The sequence below is a fragment of the Somniosus microcephalus genome, chromosome 17 (assembly GCF_052327205.1).
Source record: "Somniosus microcephalus isolate GS21.2 chromosome 17, FLI_Smic_1.0, whole genome shotgun sequence".
Lineage (NCBI taxonomy): Eukaryota > Metazoa > Chordata > Chondrichthyes > Squaliformes > Somniosidae > Somniosus > Somniosus microcephalus.
The window spans coordinates 33,058,239-33,079,958 of record NC_141003.1 but is presented as its reverse complement, the minus strand read 5'-3'; the positions used below and the strand labels follow the sequence as shown (position 1 = coordinate 33,079,958).

The 21,720-nt window shown below is 42.9% G+C and overlaps 1 protein-coding gene across 2 annotated transcripts in view; it reads left to right on the top strand.

Annotated features, from left to right (window-relative positions):
- The window catches only part of LOC147105623 (proton myo-inositol cotransporter-like), a 227,407-nt gene extending 208,177 nt beyond the window's left edge, over window positions 1-19,230 (top strand). The window contains exons 8-11 of one of the 2 annotated variants that reach the window (XR_015081535.1): window positions 9,430-9,551; window positions 18,283-18,435; window positions 18,737-19,038; window positions 19,150-19,230. Coding sequence is in view for 1 of the 2 variants with exons in the window: in XM_086010171.1 (XP_085866297.1) it covers window positions 9,430-9,551; window positions 18,283-18,435; window positions 18,737-18,963 (502 nt within the window). In the remaining variant the exon portion in view is untranslated. Of the gene's footprint in view, window positions 1-9,429; window positions 9,552-18,282; window positions 18,436-18,736 lie in introns of both variants that reach the window. The other variant, XM_086010171.1, reaches the window with a different exon arrangement.
- Window positions 19,231-21,720: the final 2,490 nt, after the last annotated feature.

The window sequence follows — 21,720 nt, the reverse complement described above, 5'->3', positions numbered from 1 at the left end:
ACTCATGCAATGTCATTGAGAGAGATGGAAAACTATTCTGTCACCAGCTTGCTGTGATGCACCCGTCTGTCCATCCCCCACTTGGGAATCTTCCTCCACTCCCACGATCTCCAGGGCCACCTCCTCCCAGGTGGTGAGCTGGGCTACTGAGGGTGGCCCACCTCCTGTCCTCACCCTTTCCCTCTTATTGTGAGCTCTCTTTTCCTGTAATGAGGGAGACAAGTGGAGCTTGAGTGAGAATGAAGGAGTGAGTGTAGAGAATCAATAGCATAGATGCTTAGAAGGAGACAAAGATGGAGTGAGGTGGCAAGACCAAGGGCCCTCCCTGTGTGTTGTAAGTTGTAATTGCATCACAGTGATAGGGAATGTGAGGGCTGCATAGTCGAATAGTTAGGTGAATGTGACCATAGAGAGGGAATGGGTAAGGGTGCATGGATGTCCGTGTCAAGTGGGATATGGAGGAAGAGATTGCTAAAGCTGAGTGCTGGTGAGGAGAGGCAATGGGGATCAGATTGAGGGTGATGGGAAATTCATACTCACTTTTCCAGTGCGCAGAAGGTCATGAAACCTCTCCCTGCACTGAAGCCAGGTTCTGCGGGTTATTGACAAAGAGTTGACCTCCTCTGCCACCTGGATCCACACAGCCTTGGTTTGCTGGGGAGGCTTCTTCCTCCCTGAAGAAGGGAAGAGCACCTCTTTATTTGCTTTTGCTTCCTCTACTAAAGCCTACAGGGCAACATCATCAAAGTGGGGTGCAGACCAAGGTCTCTGGCTGGCCATTCTTCCTGCAGGTGCCCCTAGCATGCAAGGGCAAAAGCTTGGCCGTCTGCAGAAGAAGCAAGGCTTGTTGCAGACCTTAAATGCAGCAGCAATGATGATGTCATCGGAGGCGACTTTCAGACTGGAAAAACTCATTGGCCATGGGTTCCCACACATTGGAACTCAATTGGCCAATTAAGATAAAATGGCATCATTTTCCCACATCGATTTAGAATCGGGTGGCTAACACGAAATGCGGATTACACGACCCCAGCCCGCCCCAGTATCAAAATCAAGCCCAAAGAGTCTGCAAAGGGATATAAATAGGTTAAGTGAGTGGGCAAAAATTTGGCAGATGGAGTATAATGTGGGAAAATGTGAGGTTATCCACTTTGGAAGGAAGAATCAAAAAGCTAATTATTATTTAAATGGAGTGAGACTACAGAATGCTGCAGTGCAAAGGGATCTGGGGGTCCTAGTACATGAAACACAAAAAGTTAGCATGCAGGTACAGCAAGTAACTAGGAAGGCTAATGGAATGTTGGCCTTTATTGCAAGGGGTATGGAGTATAAAAGTAGGGAAGTTTTGATGCAACTTTACAGAGCGCTGGTGAGACCGCACCTAGAGTACTGCGTACAGTTTTAGTCTCCATATTTAAGGAAGAATATACTTGCATTGGAGGCAGTGCAGAGAAGGTTCACTAGGTTGATTCTTGGGATGAAAGGGTTGCCGTATGACGAAGGATTGAGCAGCTTGGGCCTATACTCATTGGAGTTTAGAAGAAGGAGAGGTGATCTTATTGATTCTGAGGGGGATTGACAGGGTGGATGCTGAGAGGACGTTTCCCCTAGTGGGGGTATCTAGAACTAGGGGGGCATAGCTCCAGAATAAGGGGTCGCCCATTTAAGACGGAGATGAGGAGGAATTTCTTCTCTGAGGGTCGTGAATCTTTGGAATTCTCTACCCCAGAGAGCTGTGGAGGCGGAGTCATTGAATATATTCAAGGCGGAGATTGACAGACATTTGAACTACAGGGAGTCGAGGGGTATGGGGAGAGAGCGGGCAAGTGGTGTTGAGGCCAAGATTGGATCAGCCATAATCTTATTGAACGGCGGAGCAGGCTCGAGGGGCCGATTGGCCTACTCCTGCTTCTGTTTCTTTCTTTCGCACTTTCCAGCTAATCATGCTGTATGCATGCATTTCTCCCTTCCTGCTCCCCCAACCTCACCTTAACCCAACTCTTGTGCCTTTATGCTTTCAGATAATGAGCAAGCACCTGAGCAGCCTGCCCCTGAGGGCACCGTTGAGAGCGAGGCGGGAGAAGAGGAGGAGGAGGAAGAACACACCGCGTCACTGCATGTCTCACCCGCAGGCACCAGCTCAGATACTGGCACTACGCGTTCTTTAGAGGCTAGTATAGTAGCGGGATCTGCACAGGCTGAGGCACCAGGGACGAGTGGACTGCAGCAAGTCCAAGGGGAAAGGGTAGGTCGGGGACCAGCTCCCCGCAGGGCGAGTTCTGCTGCACAGGACTCAGATGAGGGCCTTGATGGGAGGCCTTTAGAAGAAGGGTGATGGGTATGCACACGGTGCAATGGCAAGGGTGCCCGAGAGCCTGTCAGCAATGGTAAGGAGCGTGGAGGAGTCTGCCTCCAACATTGCACAAAGCTCTGCGCACACCGTGGAGCCCATCATTTCCAGTCTGGAAAGGTGGTCGACTCCCAGAGAGACCGTGGCGACCCAGACTTGATGCCGCGTGTGATTGGGGGATCTGGCAGCTTCCATTGCAGCACAGGCGGAAGCGACGCAACGTCTGAGTGCTGTACTGCAGTCTATGCTTGGTGCCATTCAATCTCAGACTGCGCTCGTGCAGTCTCAGCTTGATGCCATGCAAGCTCTGACTGCTGCCATTATGACTGGGTCTACCACCATTGACCAGGGCTTTCACAGTGTCGCAGCAGGCCAGCAATCTGTGTTGCAACAGATTGCTAGAGATGCTGAGGTGCTGCCCTGGGGGGAGTGGCTATGGGCCAGTGGAGCATTCCTGCTCCCAGCGCTGGCACTTCGCCATTGCCCTTGTCGCTGCCTGTCATCCAGCCAGCCCAGACTGCTGCTGCCGATGCTGAGGTGGTGCAGTCTACAGCCGGGCCTTCCAGGCCCAGAGCTGGTCGAGGGCGTCCTGCAAGGCCATCTGAAGTCTCCTGCACAGAAACTCAGCAGCCTTCCACCAGCCCTGCTGCAGCCAATGTGGGGCCAACACATCGTAGGAGCACTAGAGTATGCAAAGGCACTGTAATGAGATTGCACATGGGTGAATAGTTAATATTGTTGTAAATATGTGTTAACTGATTACTGATAACTTTATTAATTCAGTTTGGATTATTTTGTGGTGTGCCTCATTTCAGCTTGGCGCTGTGAAATGGCCTGCGACAGGGATGGAATGATGGGGATGTGGTGAGCAACGAGGACCTGGTGTTTAACTTATTGAAACTGCAGTATGAAAACGCGGCCATGGACCGTCCTTCCGGAAGGCCGATTGAGTGGCTGCCTCTTTCCTCGCTCCTCTTCCTCTTCCTCCTCCCTCTTCCTGAAGTGGTCCCGCAATCCCTGGTGGCAAGAGCTGGTCCTCATGATGGCCAAATTGTGAAGCATGCAGCAGACGATGAAATGGGACACCTGCTCTAGCGAGTACTGGAGGGCTCCTCTCGAGTGGTGAAGGCAGCGGAACTGTTGCTTGAGTACCCCGATGGTCTGCTCGATGATGTTCCTGGTGGTGGCATGGCTCTCATATGAGTGCTGGGTAGGAGTGTTGGGGTTGCAGAGGGGAGTCATGAGCCAGGTGGAGAGCGGATAGTCCTTGTCTCCGACCAGCCAGTTGTGAGCTTGATGTGGTGGCTGGAAGAGTGCTGGCACACCGGTCTGGTGTAAAATGAAGGCATCGTGGCTGCTGCCAGGATAGTGGGCATTCACACTGAGAATTCGCTGTGTGTGGTCGCACACCAACTGCACATTAAGTGAGTGGTAGCCTTTGTGGTCACAGAAGATGTCAGGATTGTTATGCGGTGCCCACAAAGCCACATGGTTGCAGTCAATGGTGCCCAGAACCATGGGGAATCCCGCTATCCTGGCAAAGCCACATGTACGCTCATCCTGCTTCTCTCTGGTGATGTGGAAGGAAATGTAGTCCCTTCTCCTACTGTAGAGAGCCTCTGTGACCTGGATGCAGCAATGGACGGCGAACTACGAGATCTTAGCTATATCTCCTGTTGCAGACTGGAAGGATCAGCTGGCGAAGAAATTGAGGGTGACGGTGACCTTAACTGCCACTGAGAGAGCCGTGGTCGTCCTGATCTGAGGCTTGAGGTCTGGTTGCAGGAGGTGGCAGAGTTCTGTGACCGCCTCCTTGGTGAAGCGGAGCCTTCTAATACACTGCTCCTCGCTTAATTGAAGGTAGGAGAAGTGCTGTCTGAATACCCTTGGAGGGTATCGCCTCCTGTTGAGAGCCCTCATGGCCCACCACCTCCCTCTGGCCAAATGTTCCAATCTTTCTCGCTGCCTGCGCTCCCTCCGCTGTAGATCCTGGAGGGCGAGGTTGACTGCCAGTACAGCCCCCATTAATGTAACGAAGTGTACCACTTTGCTATGTTGTGAGAATAAATGTAACTAATTTTTAGTAGCCACAACACTCCGGAGACTAAACAACCTTTAAATGACTGAATTAAACTGTTGCACAATATCAAACTGACAAGGAAGCAGTGAAACAACACTAACCTGAGAGCTGCAACTCATTACTCATGATCCCTTTAAGTAGCACCCCTGGAGCCGGCTAACAACTACTTCACACCTCCTCTCCCTATCACTGTCGGGGCGAGGCGCTAAGGCAGAGGGCGATAATCAATTTTGCAGATTGGGCGCCCAGTGAGCGTTGCTCGCTCACTGACATCACGATCTGCCTAGTGATGAAGTCCCCGGCGCTAACTCGTAGCAGCGGTGCTATGGGGGCGAATTTGGCGTACGCTGCTGGATTCGCCTCGCCATGGCACTACTGCCTCAGCTCCCCGTTGGCGTCCCCGCCAGGCGCTAACTGGAGGCACTAAGGTACAGAATTTCTCCCCCCTATAATTTCAAGCTTCTTACTGAAGGGCTCGTGTAGGCATTTGATCAAAATCCTCTTTGACAAACAATGTAATTGAGTTTACCCTGAGCCATATGATATTTATGCCTCAGGAGAATAAAATCTAGCCCGTTTCATCTTGATTACAGTGCAGGCCTCTGAAACATATGGTTTGTGTACACTATGGTGACCTAAGGATCCACCTTAATGGTGACTGATATTAGCGAGAGTCCTCTAATTTTTGGGTCTTCTAGGATTGCCCTAATGGATAAAAAACAGAATTGTGTTCTGGAACAAGAAGAGTATTTGTGCCTCAAATAATTCACCTCCAAGGTGAACCAGTGGTTCTTGGTACCAATCTCCAAAAGCACAACCATTTTTCTCCCCTCATCAAAAAAAGGCTTTACAGTCCAGAAGGCATTTTGTGATTTTGGATTCACTCTTACATATCCCAGGATGGATACTCGGAGTACAATTTACCTTCATAGAATAAAGTAACTCTATTTGGAAACTAAGAAAACTTGGGAGGAGGGAGAGAAACTGATGCAAGTCTAAGGTCAAACTGTTTCATAATTCCTGTCTTGTTAGTTCTGCATAGCATGCTTTTTGCAGGCATCCTTCAAATTCTGCACATTCTGGTAGTGACTAATCTCTGACAGACTGAGTGACAACAGTCAGATGCTTGTCTATCCTTCCATTCCACCTAAGTTACTCACGGTAACTGAAAAATGGGGGTGTTTAAAAGAGCTAAGAACCATCAAAATCATAACATAGAGCTTTAAATCTTAGCTGCTCCCTTTACAGCATATTGAAGCTCCTGAGAAGTGTCCAGAATTACTAAAGTGAGAGTGAAATTTTGTAGAAATTATTCCAGCCACTGAAAGTCCCTACAGAAATGGATCATTCATGCCAATAGCTTGATCCTCGCTGTATTTATGACCCCTGTCATATTGGGCTTGTTCATATTCACCTTTGCAGTTGGACCCTTCGGGCAACTTTAGAATGGAATGAGGAAAACGGTGAGGCTTGCTGTTGTACTTCAACTTCAACTGCATGCACGTAGCAGAGTTGCACTTCAGCTTTCATAAAATCTTCTATCTTTTACCCCGTACAGCAGTTGTGTTATGATGCACATGGTTCACCAGAGAATGAATACCTGATTTGAGCTTCTCTGTGAGTAGCTGGATATAGTTTATGGCTGGCATAAGACTGTAAACTCCAATCAACCGAAGGCTCTCAAACTTGCACCCATTCTATGGCCATTAAAGGTCATATATAGCCAAACATTTTGAAGTCAATTCACTTAAAATCAGGCTGAACCTTCCACTTCCTTATAAGCCAGCATATCATTAGCTTCAGACAATCTTGCTTTCCCGACGTGATCCATCATTGTTGATGTTGTTTAATGAATTTGGGGAAAATTAATGTTTGTTCGCAATGCCTATTCAAGGCCAAATATGGAACACATCCCATTGACAGGCAAACCCTTTTACACAATTCTGCGTCTAAGGGGGCGATTTTGCCAGCCCTGGGGAGGTGGGTTTGGAGGCGGGACTGCCAGGAAAATAGCAAAATCTGGGGGCGGGTACCCATCCTGCCCCCAACCCGCCTCCATGCCATTTTCCCAGAAGGCGGGTACCTGGCCCGCGCCGGGAAGGGGATTAGTGCCAATTAACTGCCTGTTAACAGGTAGTTTAACAGGCAGTTTTTTGGCTAATCCCTATTTTGAGCCCTGAAGTGTGGGCTTCCTGACGGCTCCGAACCTCATCAGGGTCAGCGAGGCGCGCCGTCGGTCTGCGGGGCCGAGATGTCCGGTGTGCAGGTGAGTGATGGGTGCATGCGTGCAGAGGTAAGTGTGTGAGGTGTCTGTAAAGTGTTTTAATACAATTTACTTACCTTTACTTCCTGCAGGCTTCCTCCCTTCAGGTCTCGGGAGTCCCTCAGCTCACTGGCACAGAAAGCAGAATGACTGCTGAACTGTCAAAAGCTGCAGCCTTCTGCTTTCTGCTCAGGAAGGCTTTCTAATTGAGTCTTGAGTAAAGACTCAACTTAGACAGATTGTCAGTGTTTGACAGCTTCACAGAGCTGACAAACGATGACATTTCATCTGTCACATGTAACCGGTTTTCCCTTAATTAGCCAATCAAGGGAAAATAGCGTGGGTTGGCCACAAGTCGATGGAGGCGGGACTAAAACCCGACAAGTGGAAGTCCCACCTCCAAAAGCTCCCCATTGACAAAATTCTAGCCCTAAGTGTTTAAAGATTATTTTCAGCATTGTCAAATAAATAGTTAGCGTGCCACCTTTGTAGCTGTAGTAGCAGGCACAGCCTTTAGTGTTATTATCTGACTTAAAATATTTTTAAAATCCAAATTAGGGGAGAAATTGTGGGGTGAGGCAGAAAATAATACTGTATTAAGAAAAATCAACATGGCTGCTTTGTGCATTGTGGAATCAATTGCCAGGAACTGATTGGTTTATGATCTCAATTGATCGGCATGGTTTAATAAGTAGAGCTTTTGTCACTCTACAGTTGATTATCTCTCCATTCCTGGAGTTGTACATTCTTAGCACGTGAGAATCAATCTCCTTTGGCAATGCACGCAGGGAGTTGAAGCCAGATTAGAGTCCAGGGATACATAGACCCAGAAGGGATGATAGAGAGGAGAGAGTGAGATTAGGATGATGGGGAAGGAGGGGAGGATTGTGGGTGAGGGAGAAACTGGACTGAATCAGTTGGCAACTATTTCTTTGCTCAATGGGAGGAGTAGCATGGGCCAGAATCAATTTCCCCTGTTCAGTGGGGAGGGGATGGAAAGGCCTGAACTGATGCTGCATGGGTGGGTGACGAGGAGCAGGAGAACGTTTCAAGAGCTGATGTGCTGCTCACTGGTTTCAGATTTAAAAAGAACATGGGGAAGAAGGTACCTGTGGGGTTATGTAGGATTAAGTGCAGGAGAGCTATAACTGACTAACTTATTTTGACATGAATTTATAAACTTAAATTCTTCCCTTCCCTTACTGATCCATAGAAATGTGGTTGCCATTTCAAAATCCCAGGTTGCTGCTCTGAAACTTGGCCAGAGCCTGTAACTACACACAAACTCTTAATTGTTTTTTTTTGGAATTAACTTTCATACGTTGTTGTATTTGTTGGAATTTAACATTGAAAAACCCTATTACAGTGCCACCTACAGCATGACGAGTATCTTCAGCTAAATGTTTACACAGAATTATTTAGCCATAGATGGAGCCTGACTTGGGGCATTTTGAAATGGAATGTTGCATTCCCACTGAACAATTTATATATAAAATAATCGGAAGGTTTAATGGATGCAAACATATAGGAAATTGCTGAATGAGAAATTTTATATGGCAGAAACATCCCATTGTAGATGGCTGTTTAACGTGAGTGAAATACCAGCTGCCACTTAATTAATTTGTAACATAATATTAAAAGGATGTTGGGTATATGAAAACAGTTTCCCCTGTTTGTCAAAAAAGCACTTTTAGTAAATGAGTAAATGCACTGTTACCAGCTGTGAATGTGCTAGAGATAATAATTCAGAAAGATACAGGGTAATGCTTACAAATAGCTACTGAATATAATCTTTCCAAATGGTACATGACAACAAGGCAAGTCTGAGGACTTCAGATAATTAATTTAGAAGATTATAATGAAAGAAAATTTTCTGAAACATAAGTACTGATTATTGAGTGTGTTACTTCTGTGAACTATAGCATTTGATAGTATTTCTTTTGCTTTGAAAGAAAGATAGACTTGTATTTATATAGTGCCTGTCATGACCACCGGACGTCCCAAAGTGGCTTACAGCCAATGAAGTACTTTTTGAACTGTAGTCACTATTGTAATGTAGGAAACGCGGCAGCCAATTTGTGCACAGCAAGCTCTCTCAAACAGCAATGTGATAATGACCAGATAATCTGTTTGTGATGTTGATTGAGAGATAAATATTGCCTACGACACCGGGGATAACTCCCCTGCTCTCCTTCGAAATATTGGCGTAGGATCTTTTACGTCCACCTGAGAGGACAGACGTCTACATCCGAAAGACGGCACCTCCGACTCCCTCAGTACTGCACTGGAGTGTCAGCCTAGATTTTTGTGCCCAAGTCTCTGGAGTGGGACTTGAACTTTCTGGCTCAGAAGCGAGACTGCTACTCGTTGAGTCACAGCTGACACTGTTGATGCATGGAATGCAATTCTATGGAAGACATATCTTTGTAATGGAAGGATTTGCATTAATATCGGTTGCCATAAAATATATTTTCCTACATAGACAGACTCCTGACAGACTGATGTCATCTTTCTCTGCTGGATAGTCCACTGCCTAGTTCAGTCTCAGCTGATACAATGCATTTGAAGTTCATTCTGATTTAGATCATCTTTCTGAATCTTCCTGGCTCCTCCTGTGTGATTAATTTCAACATAAATGAACAAGAAAATATATTTTTCAAGTTTGAGATTTCATCATATTGGAGTTATTTTGTGAATGTTAATATCCATTACAATAATCTCCATTATTTCTTGTAGGTGCAGCAATGAGTCACAGTTTAAGAAAGAAGGATTATCTTGGGCATACAACTTCTGCCCCACAAAATATTCTTGGACTGTGTTACTGGGTCTTATCCTGTATCTTGTCTTTTTTGCACCTGGTACGAATTACTTTAATTGTTACTAATGTAGTAATTTTCAATGATTGTATTGTAGCCTATTAAATAATAGCAGTGAAATGTTATTTTTTAAAACATTGTATATCTAGTTTCTAAAACTAGTTTTCAGTGGAAGGAAAAATATCTGTATATATGGATATAGAAACATAGAAAAATAGGAGCAGGAGTCGGCCATTTGGCCCTTTGAGGCTGCTCTGCCATTCAATATGATCATGGCTGATCCTCTATCTCAATACCATATTCCCGCTCTCTCCCCATACCCCTTGATGCCTTTTGTGTCTAGAAATCTATCTATCTCCTTCTTAAATATATTCAGTGACTTGGCCTCCACAGCCTTCTGTGGTAGAGAATTCCACAGGTTCACCACCCTCTGAGTGAAGAAATTTCTCCTCCTCTCTGTCCTAAATGTCCTACCCCGTATCCTGAGACTGTGACCCCTCGTCCTAGACCCCCCAGCCAGGGGAAACATCCTTCCTGCATCAAGTCTGCCTAGCCCTGTCAGAATTTTATACGTTTCAATGAGATCCCCTCTCATTCTTCTAAACTCTAGTGAATACAGGCCTAGTCGACCCAATCTCTCCTCATACGACAGTCCTGCCATCCCAGGAATCAGTCTGGTAAACCTTCACTGCACTCCCTCTATGGCAAGTATATCCTTTCTTAGGTAAGGAGATCAAAACTGCACACAGTACTCCAGGTGTGGTCTCACCAAGGCCCTGTATAACTGTAGTAAGACATCCTTGCTCCTGTACTCAAATCCTCTTGCAATGAAGGCCAACATACCATTTGCCTTCCTAACTGCTTGCTGCACCTGCATGTTTGCTTTCAGTGACTGGTGTACAAGGACACCCAGGTCCCTTTTGTACATCAACATTTCCCAATCTATCACCATTTAAATAATACTCTGCCTTTCTGTTTTTCCTACCAAAGTGGATAACTTCACATTTATCCACATTATACTGCATCTGCCATGTATTTGCCCACTCACTCAACTTGTCTCAATCTCCTTGAAGCCTCTTTGCATCCTCCTCACAACTCACAATCCCACCCAGTTTCATGTCGTCAGCAAACTTGAAAATATTACATTTGGTTCCCTCATCCAAATCACTGATATATATTGTGAATAGCTGGGACCCAAGCACTGATCCCTGCGGTACCTCACTAGTCACCGCCTGCCACCCCGAAAAAGACCCATTTATTCCTACTCTCTGTTTCCTGTCTGTTAACCAATTTTCAATCCATGCCAGTAAATTACCCCCAATCCCATGTCCTTTAATTTTTCACACTAATCGCTTATGTGGGACTTTATCAAAGGCATTCTGAAAATCCAAATACACCACATCCACTGGTTCTCCCTTAGCTAATCTACCAGTTACACCCTCAAAAATCTCCAGTAGGTTTGCCAAGCATGATTTCCCTTTCATAAATCAATGTTGACTTTGTCTAATCCCGTTGATATTTTCCAAGTGTCCTGTTATCACATTCTTTATAATAGACTCTAGCATTTTTCCTACTAATGTTAGGCTAACTGGTCTGTAGTTCCCAGTTTTCTCTCCCTCCTTTTTTAAATAGTGGGGTTACATTTGCCACCCTCCAATCTACAGGAACTGTTCCATAATCTATCGAATTTTGGAAGATGACAACCAGTGCATCCACTATTTCCATGGCTACCTCTTTTAGTACTCTGGGATGCAGATTATCAGGCCCTGGGGATTTATCAGCTTTCAGTCCCATTAATTTCTCCAGCACTTTTTTTTACTAATACTAGTTTCCTTTAATTCTTCCTTCTCACTAGACCCTTGGTTCCCTAGCATTTCTGGGAAGTTATTTGTGTCCTCTTCCGTGAAGACAGAACCAAAGTATTTGTTTAATTGCTCTGCCATTTCCTTGTACGCATTATAAATTATCCCGTTTCTGACTGTAAGGGACCTACATTTGTCTTCACTAATCTTTTTCTTTTTACATACTTGTAGAAGCTTTTACAATCCGCTTGTATGTTCCTTGAAATTTTACTCTCATACTCTATTTTTCCCCTCTTAATCGATCTCCTTTTTTGCTGAATTCTAAACTGCTCCCAATCCTCAGACTTGCTACTTTTTCTGGTAACTTTATCTTTGGATCTAATAATATCCTTAATTTCTTTTGTTAGCCATGGTTGGGCCGCTTTTCTTTTTGTGTTTTTGCGCCAGAAAGGAATGTATAACTGTTGCAATTCATGCATTTCTTCCTTAAATGTTAGCCATTGCCTATCCACCATCATGACTTTTAATGAAGCTCCCCACTCTAGCATAGCCAACTCACTCCTCATACCTTTGTAGTTTCCTTTGTTTAGATTTAGGACCTTAGTTTCAGATTGAACGACTTCACTTTCCATCTTAATGAAGAATTCTATCATGTTATGGTCACTCTTCCCTAAAGGACCCGCACAACAATTAACCCCTTCTCATTGCACAATACCCAATCTAGGATCGCCTGTTCCCTAGTTGGCTCCTCAACGTACTGGTCTAAAAAACCATTTCGTACACACTCCAGGACTTTATCCTCCACAGTATTATTGCTAATTTGGTTTGGCCAGTCTATATGTAGATTAAAGTCACCCATGATTACTGTAGTACCCTTGTTACATGCAACTCTAATTTCCTGTTTGATGTTGTCCCCTACATTACCACGACTGTTTGGAGGCCTATAGACAACTCCCACCAATGTTTTCTGTCCCTTGGTGCTTCTTAGCTCCACCCAGACTGATTCTACATCTTGATTTTCTGAGCCAATATCTTTTCTCACTACTGCTCTGATTTCATCCTTTACTAACAACGCCACCCCACCTCCTTTTCCTTTTTGCCTGTAATTCCTAAATATCGAATACCCTTGGATATTCAGCTCCCAGCCTTGCTCACCCTGCAGCCATGTCTCCGTAATCGCAATTATATCGTATCCTTTTACATCTAATTGCGCTGTTAATTCGTCTACCTTATTACGAATGCTTCATGCATTCAGATACAGTGCCTTTAGATTTGTCTTTTTAACATTTATTTGTACTATGGCCCTATTTGTCTTATTACCATTTTTTCTTACCCGGACCCGATTTGTTAGTGCACTCTTTTGTTCGTACGCTCTGTCCCTTCCAGACACAATCTGTTTATCTTTACCCCAATCACTTTCCTGCACTGCTTCCTTGTCTTTTCTCTTTAGCATTCTAGATTTCTCTCCACCGGGACCCTTCGCCCCCCCCTCCCTTATTTAGTTTAAAGCCTTATCTACCTCCCTAGTTATTCGATTTGCTAGAACTCTGGTCCAGCATGGTTTAGGTGTAGTCCCAACGGAACAGCTCTCTCTTTCCCCAGCACTGGTGCCAGTGCCCCACAAATGGAAACCCACTTTTCCCACACCAATCTTTGAGCCACGCATTCATCTCCCTGATCCTATTGACCCTATGCCAATTTGCTCATGGCTCAAGTAATAATCCAGAGATTATTAACTTTGTGGTTTTGCTTTTTAATTTAATCCCTAGCTGCTCAAACACTCTCAACAGAACCTTTTTCTTAGTCCTACCTATGTCGTTGGTACCTACGTGGACCACGACAACTGGATCCTTCCCCTCCCACTCCAAGTTCTTCTCCAGCCCGGAGGAGATGTCCTTTACCCTGGCACTGGGGTAGGCAACATAGCCTTTGGGACTCATGCTCCTGGCTGCAGAGAACAGTGTCTATCCCCCTAACTATACTGTCGCCTGCTACAACCACCTTCCTTTTTACTCCCCCCACTTGAATGGCTTCCTGTACCACGGTGCCGTGGTCAGTTTGCTCATCCTCCCTGCAGTCCCTGCACTTGTCCACAAGTGTTGCAAGAACCTCGAATCTATTGGACAAGTGCAAGGACTGGGGCTCCTGCAATACTACCTCCTGGATCCCTGTACCTGCCTTACTCGCAGTCACCCCTCTTGTCCCTGACCACGTGTCAATTTTGAAGTATTTAATCTAAGGGGTGTGGCTGCCTTCTGGAGCAAAAGGTCCAAGTAACTTTCTCCCTCCCTGATGTGCCGCAATGTCTGCAGCTCGAACTCCAGCTCCTCAACTCGGAGCTGTAGTTTCTCGAACCGCAGACACTTAGCGCAGATGTAGTCGCCCTGGACAAAAATGTCCACAAGCTCCCACATATTGCTGCAGCAGCAACACATCTCCTGTTCTCCCATTATTTTATTTATTTAATTAATTAGCTTAGTGTTAATCAAATTATTTACCTTGTTTAGTTTATTAAATTAATTAAATTAAGTTTCGTTTTTAAAATTTAGTTGTATGCTATATGTTAACTTAAAACTTGGCCCACAGTCACTACCAATCACTTACCTGTGACGTCACACTGCAGTTTTCTCTTGTTGCAGGTCTGCTGCTGCTTTTATCCCCGCTCTCAAGCCTCGGTCTGCTCCCTCAGGGCCGCCGCCGCTCGTTTCAGTGCCAAGTCTATCGGCGAGGACTGTAACAGCGCACCCTGTGAAGGAGCGGGGTATTTCTGTGTAACGTCTGATATGTGAGTCACAGTTGTGATCTCGTGGGCCCAGATTTTGCTGTCAACGGCGAAGGAACACTCGCTGTTCACCTTGCTGACAGCTGCCCAGAGTTTTTGTGTACTTCTCAGCGTAGATTTGCACTAATTGGGTGTCTGATCCATGTACAGGGGATCTGTGGCGTCTGTGAGCAGTGCAAGCAACAAGGCTCTTCAACCAATCAGATTGAAGAATCCTCACTGAGGCACGTAGAGACTAAACCGACAAGTATAAATTAGATTTAAATCATGTACAGAAAGTGAAATAAAGATTGGGAAGGACAGATGGGATTAAGGAAGAGAGATAAAAGAGACAGACTGAAAGAGTAAAAACATTTTTTTTAAACTCTCTAACACTACTGAAGGGATGAGACTCCACACTTGTAAAATTACACTTTCAGGGCTTGAGCAGTTGTTTGGCATTAATTATCATTTATCACGCCTTTAAAAATTCACTTACTCCTGAATGCACCAGCCCTAACTTTTTTTGTGGCGTGCTTAGTGGACAGGTACCCCCAAGTTCATGCCATTACAGTGATTTCAGTGCCAAGTCTATCGGCGAGGACTGCAACAGCGCACCCTGTGGAGGAGCGGGGTATTTCTGACTGCAACTTCTGCATTTCCCCGTTTAACTGCACCTGTACAGACTCCAGAAGTTGCTGTCGGATTTCCTCCATTATAATGGTTAGCCTCACCATTACTCCAATCGCAAAATTCGAGGCAGTGTAGCTTCAGGTAGCATCCTAAACAGAGAAAAAGGTAATGCCTTCATGAGATTCCTTTCACGTAACCTTTCCTTGTTACTGTTTCCATGTTATAGGAATTAATTCTATTTTTGTGTCCGCATGGGTTAATGGTTCAACGCCATTTAAAGTTATTGAGAAATAATCAAAAATTAATTGGGCCAGAAGTTGCTGTAGCCAGTTAACAAATGGCGCCTGCTGTTCGTTAGAGTTGCCCTTGGCTGCTTAATTTCCATGAGATCTTGTACTGGAACTTGCTGTAAGTGGGACATGGAAACGGCGTGGCACCCTCTAAACAGCATCTGGGATCTGTCTTGAATATACTCAACGACTGAGCATCCACAGCTCTCTGAGGTGGAGAATTCCAAAGATACACAACCCTTTGAGTGAAGATATTTCTCCTCATCTCAGTCCTAAATGGCCAACCACTTATTCTGAGACTGTGAACCCTAGTTCTAGACTCCCCAGCCAGGGGGAACATCCTCCCAGCATCCACCATGTCAAGCCGTTTAAATTTTTTTTATATGTTTCAATGCGATCACCTCTCATCCTTATGAACTCTAGGGATTATATGCCTAGTGTACTCGATCTCTCCTCATAGGACACTCCCCTCAACCCAGGAATCAGTCTAGTGAACCTTTGTTACACTCCCTCTAAGGCAAGTATATCCTTTCTTAGGTAAGGACCAAAACTGTGCACAGTATTCCAGGTATGGTCTCACCAAAGCCCTATATAATTGTAGTAAGACTTATTTACTCTTATACTCCAATTCTTTTGTAATAAAGGCTAACATACCATTTGCTTTTCTAATTGCTTGCTGTACCTGCATGTTAACTTTCTGTGATTCGTGTACAAGGACACCCAGGTCCCTCTGCATACCAACACTTCCCAGTCTCTCTCCATTTAAAAAATATTCTGCTTTTCAATTTTTCCTACCAAGGTGGATAACTTAACATTTCTCCACATTATATTCCATCTACCACTTTCTTGCCCACTCACTTGACCTGTCTATATCCCTTTACAGCCTCTTTGTGTCCTCCTCACAGCTTACTTTCCCACTTAACTTTGTATCCTCAGTAAACTTACTTGGTCCCCTCATCTAAGTCATTAATATAGATTGTAAATAGCTGAGGCCCAAGCACTGATCCTTGCAGTACCCCACTAGTTACAGCCTGCCAACCCAAAAATGACCCGTTAATTCCTACTCTGTTTTCTGACCATTAACTAATCCTCAATTCATGCTAATGTATTAACCCCAATCCCATGAGCCCGTATTTTGTGTAATAACTTGTGTGGCACCTTATTGAATGCTTTTTGAAAATCCAAATACACCACATCCACCGGTTCCCCCTTATCTACCCTGCTAGTTACAACCTCAAGAAACTCACACTATTTCCCTTTCATAAATCCGTGTTGACTCTGCCTAATCATGTTATGATTTTCTAAGTGCCCTGTTACCACGTCCCTAATAATAGATTCTATCATTTTCCCTACTAATGATATCAAGCTAACTGGTTTGTAGTTCCCTGTTTTCTCTCTCCCTCATTTCCTGAATAGCGGGGTTACGTTTTCTACCTTCCAATCCATGGGGACCATTCTAGAATCTAGGAAATTCTGGAAGATCAAAACCAATGCATCCACTATCTCTGTCACTAGCTCTTTTAAAACCCTAGGAAGTAGGCCATCAGGTCTAGATTTGTCAATTGTTAATCCCATTAATTTCTCCAGTACTATTTCTTTACTAATGCTAATTTCTTTAAGTTCCTCATTCTCACTAGACCCTTGGTTACCCACTATTTTCAGGATGTTATTTGTGTCTTCTACTGTGAAGACAGATACAAAGTATTCGTTTAATGTCTCGATACCATTTCCTTATTCCCCATTATAATTTCTCCTGTCTCTGCCTCTAAGAGACCCAATTTTACTATCTATAGAAGCTTTTACAATCTATTTTTATGTCTCTTGCTAGTTTACTCTCATCATCTCTATCAATTTCTTGTTCATGATTTGCTGAATTCTAAAATCCTCCCAAACCCTTGGCTTACTACTCTTTTTGGCAACATTAGAAGCCTTTAATCTAAACTAACTTTAACTTCTCTTGTTAGCCACAATTGGACTTCTAATTCCATGGGGTTTTTATTCCTATGGGAAATGTATATTTGTTGCAAATTGAGATTAATTATTTAAATGTTTGCCATTGCTTATCTACTGTCATAGCTTTAAATCTAGTTTCCCAATCTACCTTAGCCAACTCACCCCTTATATGTACGTAGTTTGCTTTGTTCAGATTTAAGACCCTAATTTCAGACTTAACTAAATCATTCTTAAAATCAATATAAAATGCTGTCATATTGTGATCACTCTTCCCCAGAGGCTCCTTTACTACAAGGTTATTAATTAACCTTGTTTCATTGCACAATATTAGATCTAAATAGACTGTTCCCTAGTTGGTTCTTCGACATACCGATCTAAAAAATGATCATGAATGCATTTAATGAACTCGTCCTCCGCACAAATTTGGTTTGCCCAGTCTATATGAAAATTAAAGTCACCCATGATTATTGTATTACCGTTGTCACATGCACCCCTAATTTCCCAATTTATACTCTGCCCGACACTACAACTACTGTTAGGGGGCCTATAAACCACTCTCACCAGTGTTTTCTGCTACTTGTTTCAGTTCCACCTAAACTGATTCTACATCTTGATTTTTCCGAGCTAAGATCCTTTCTGCTGTCTTTATCCCATTCTTGTTATCAGGGCTACCTCCCACCTCCTTTTCCATTTTGCCTATCTGTTCTAAAAGTCAAGTATCCTTGAATAATTAATTCCCAACCTTGGTTACTCTGCAACCATGTCTCCATAATGACTATTAGATCAATTCCATGTATTTCTAGCTATGCTATTGATTCATCTATTTTATTGTGAATGCTTTACGCATTCAAATATAGTGCAGTTAGCTTCAACTTTTTTCTGTTTAAAAGCTGCAGGAATGAGACTCCACACTTGTAATAGTTAATTTTCAATACCAGAAATGTTGTTTGGCAGTAATTAACACTTATTTCACCATTATAAAGAGTACTTAGACTGAAATGGACAAGCCCTAACTTTCTGTAGCAAGTTTAGTTCGTACCTACCATGCAATGACAGGAACTTCACGCCGTTCAATGCTTTTGAGTGGTGAATCAGACAGCAAGATGCTGTTTTCCCGAAGCTAAAGGCGCATCTCGGACAGCAACTTCCGGATTTTTGCGCTTAACTGTGCATCTGCCTTTACCTGAAGTTGCTGTGCAATTTGCGCATAAATAACGGTGAATGCCATTAGCCTCATCATTATTTTGACAAGAAATTCTGGGCCATTATCAGGAAAGCTTGTATTTGGAAACAAGTGTATTAACAGTGCTCAAGACTAATATTGTATTTTTTAGGAATGGGTTCCATGCCTTGGACAGTAAATTCTGAAATATATCCAATGTGGGCACGAAGTACAGGGAACGCTTGTTCTTCTGGAGTCAACTGGATTTCCAATGTCCTTGTATCAGTGACATTTTTGCATTTGGCAGAATATCTTACATATTATGGTAAGGGATGAATTTTATTTCACTGAAATTTTTATTACCTCAGTTTAAAGAAACTTGCATTACAAATGGATAAACAATAGAACCCAGCTGCTTATGGCTCATAGTTTGTTATTTGCATTTGACTCACTCAGGCCTACATTTCTTTTCATTGTCGTAAACATTTATCATTCTTCCAGTGATACTTTGGGCAAATCAAATGCATAAACTCTCTCCAATATAAACCTGTGTTCAACTATATTAATTTTCCCCCCTCACTTCATGTTATTGAATAACTTGCTTACTCTGCACTTTTGTGTTGCAGGTGTTTTCTTCTTGTATTCCGGACTAGCCATCTTAGGGTTGTTTTTCATCTATGGATGCCTTCCAGAAACTAAAGGAATAAAGTTGGAGGAAATTGAGAGCTTGTTTGAGAACAGGCTATGCACATGTGGCCTTTTGGATTCTGATGAAGGTCGGCACATTGAATATATTCGAGTGAAAGGAAGCAATTATCATCTTTCTGATAATGATGCTTCTGATGTAGAATGATCTGCTGTGGCGTCTTTAATAATTCCTCTTAAGAATCGAGGAATATTGGTGTCCGCCTACTCGGCTTCTGGCTTGGTGTGTGATTCTGCACTTGGATGCTGCTTCTTCTGTTGAAAAAAAATCATTCCATGCTTTTAACTTCTAACTCCAGTGGTCTTTGTAAACCATTGTATTTTTGTTTTATAGCTTCTCGTCCACTTTGTCAAAGAGCTGAAAATGAAGATGGCATTGTATGGTTCACTGGTGGGCAAACAAACATGTATTCTGAATTTACTGGTAACAGCACTTGCTGCTGACATTAGGTTCTGTGTCCATCATTGTGATGAAGATAAAAGATGCAACGTATTAGCATTTCAGATCACTTTGGTATAACGTTATACTTCAAAAAAAATCTTAAATAATCTTTTGCAAATAAGGCAACCATATTAGCTTGGCTTTGTTTAACAGTTTTCAGGTATGTGGTATGCGAAAGCAACATTATTCTAGGTAGCCTGGTGATGATGATGTGTATTAGTGTACCGATATTTTGTGTCATGTAGGATGTTTCTACTTTTCTCCCTTTTGGCAAAAACTGATCTTGTCTAGGTCTTAGACGTTGAGGAACTTTCTCACAAGCACAAAAATGATCAAGTTTGTCATCTTTGCCCACATACATTCTAGCAGTCAGAAACAGAACAAAGTTGGCAAGAAACATGCCTGCCTGGCATCTTGGATAATGTATGGACATAAATTTAGTAAAAAATAATTTCTAACTTTGAAAGGGGGATTAAAAGCCTTACTTAAAATTTCTACTTATTAATTGTGGATGGAAATTACATTTCCAGTACCTGACACCACTGACAGTGTATTGTGCATTTATATGTGGAATAACTTAACACAACTTGTATACATCTTTTGTCAAATTAATTTTTAAGTTTTGTCATTTAGTAAAATATCTTTCACTACTTTCTGTTGCAAAAAGTCTAATAAGTATGATAAAGTACCATCTGTAACCATAGAACTGAACCCATTTGTTAAGTAACAAAACCGTTATTTATTAATGCTTTTGAGGTTTTATTTGGATAGCTTTCAAAGTGACACTGTAATTTAATATTTGTGGTGCCAAAAAGCATGATTACAAAATCTATATTTTTCTGATATTACAAAAATACCGCAAAGGATCTTTGTCTTCAATTTGTTCTATTCATCCTTTGTCTCTTCAGCATGGAATTTGCACTGGTGGTGTTTGTAGTTGGCATACCTAGCAGGTTAGCACATGTGGCCTTTGACTTTCAATCTTCTAACAGTACCAGCAACAGGAAGTTCATGTTACAGTGCTTGTGAAGGTTGACAGTTCAGATTGGAGAAGCCTTTGATTACAGCACCTTTGTAAGTGTTCCCCAGTGTCTTATGGGGACTGGAGAAAGAGTATAAAACAAAGTATGTATTGGATCAGGGTATGTGTTTTCTTATCTGTGTAGTATTTTGAGTATATTTTCTGTAATCTGATTGAGATTCATATTTTGTTGGAATTGGAGGCCAGCCATCTACAGTTAACCTTTTGCCAAAGAGAGGTTTTCTTAAGACCAGTACTTTGGGCACTCCAGTGTGATGAAAAATATATCCACAGAAACAAATGTGAAAAAAAGTCTCTCATTTGAATATAATGGAGATACAACATCTCCATACCCCATAGCAGGTAGATAGCTTTTTAGCATAGGATCAGAACATTAAGATTACACAGGATATACAGCATAGAAACAGGCTATTCGGCCCAACCAGTCTATGCTGGCGTTTATGCTCCACTCGAGCCTCCTCCTGTCTTTCCTCATCTAACCCTATCAGCAAACGCTTCTATTCCCTTCTCCCTCATATGCTTATCTAACCACCCCTTAAATGCATCTATACTATTCACTTCAATCACTCTCTGGGTAAAGAAGTTTCTTCTGAATTCCCTATCTTATATTGATGGCCTCTAGTTTTGCTCTTCCCCACAAGTGGAAACACACTGTATCTATTCTATCAAAACCATTCATAATTTTAAAGACCTCTATTAGGTCACCCCTCAGCCTTCTCTTTTCCAGAGAAATGGGACCCAGCCTGTTCATCCTTTCCTGATAGGCATACCCTTGCATTTCTGGCACCCTCTCCAGTGCCTCTATATCCTTTTTATAATATGGAAACCAGAGCTGTACACAGTACTCCAAGTGTGGCCCAATCAAGGTTCAATACAACTTTAGCATAACTTCTATACTTTGCAATTCTATACCTCTAGAAATAAACCCTAGTGCTTGGTTTGCTTTTTTTATGGCCTTGCTTAACCTGCGTCGCTACTTTTAGTGATTTGTATATTTGTACTCCGAGATCCCTTTGTTCCCCTACTCCATTTAGATTCTTATTTTCCAAGAAATATGTGACCTCCTTATTTTTCTTACCAAAATGTAATACTTCACATTTATCAGTGTTGAAATTCATTTGCTAATTATATGGCCATTCTGCAAGTTTATTAATGTCCTCGTATAATTTGTTGCAGTCCTCCTCAGTATTGACTATCCCCCAATTTGGTATCATCTGCAAATTTAGAAATGGTGTTTTTGCATATTTCTTCTTGTCTTGCAAAGACAGACCATTCCAAAAGGGCAGCAAAGTTGCCAATTTTCAGAAACAACCCCCAGTGGACAATACAAGATAGATAAAACGACAACACCCTCTTAAATGGTTCCACATTTTGTTGTGCAGTGAAAATTTTGAGATTTGTAAATTTGTAAAAACTTGAGC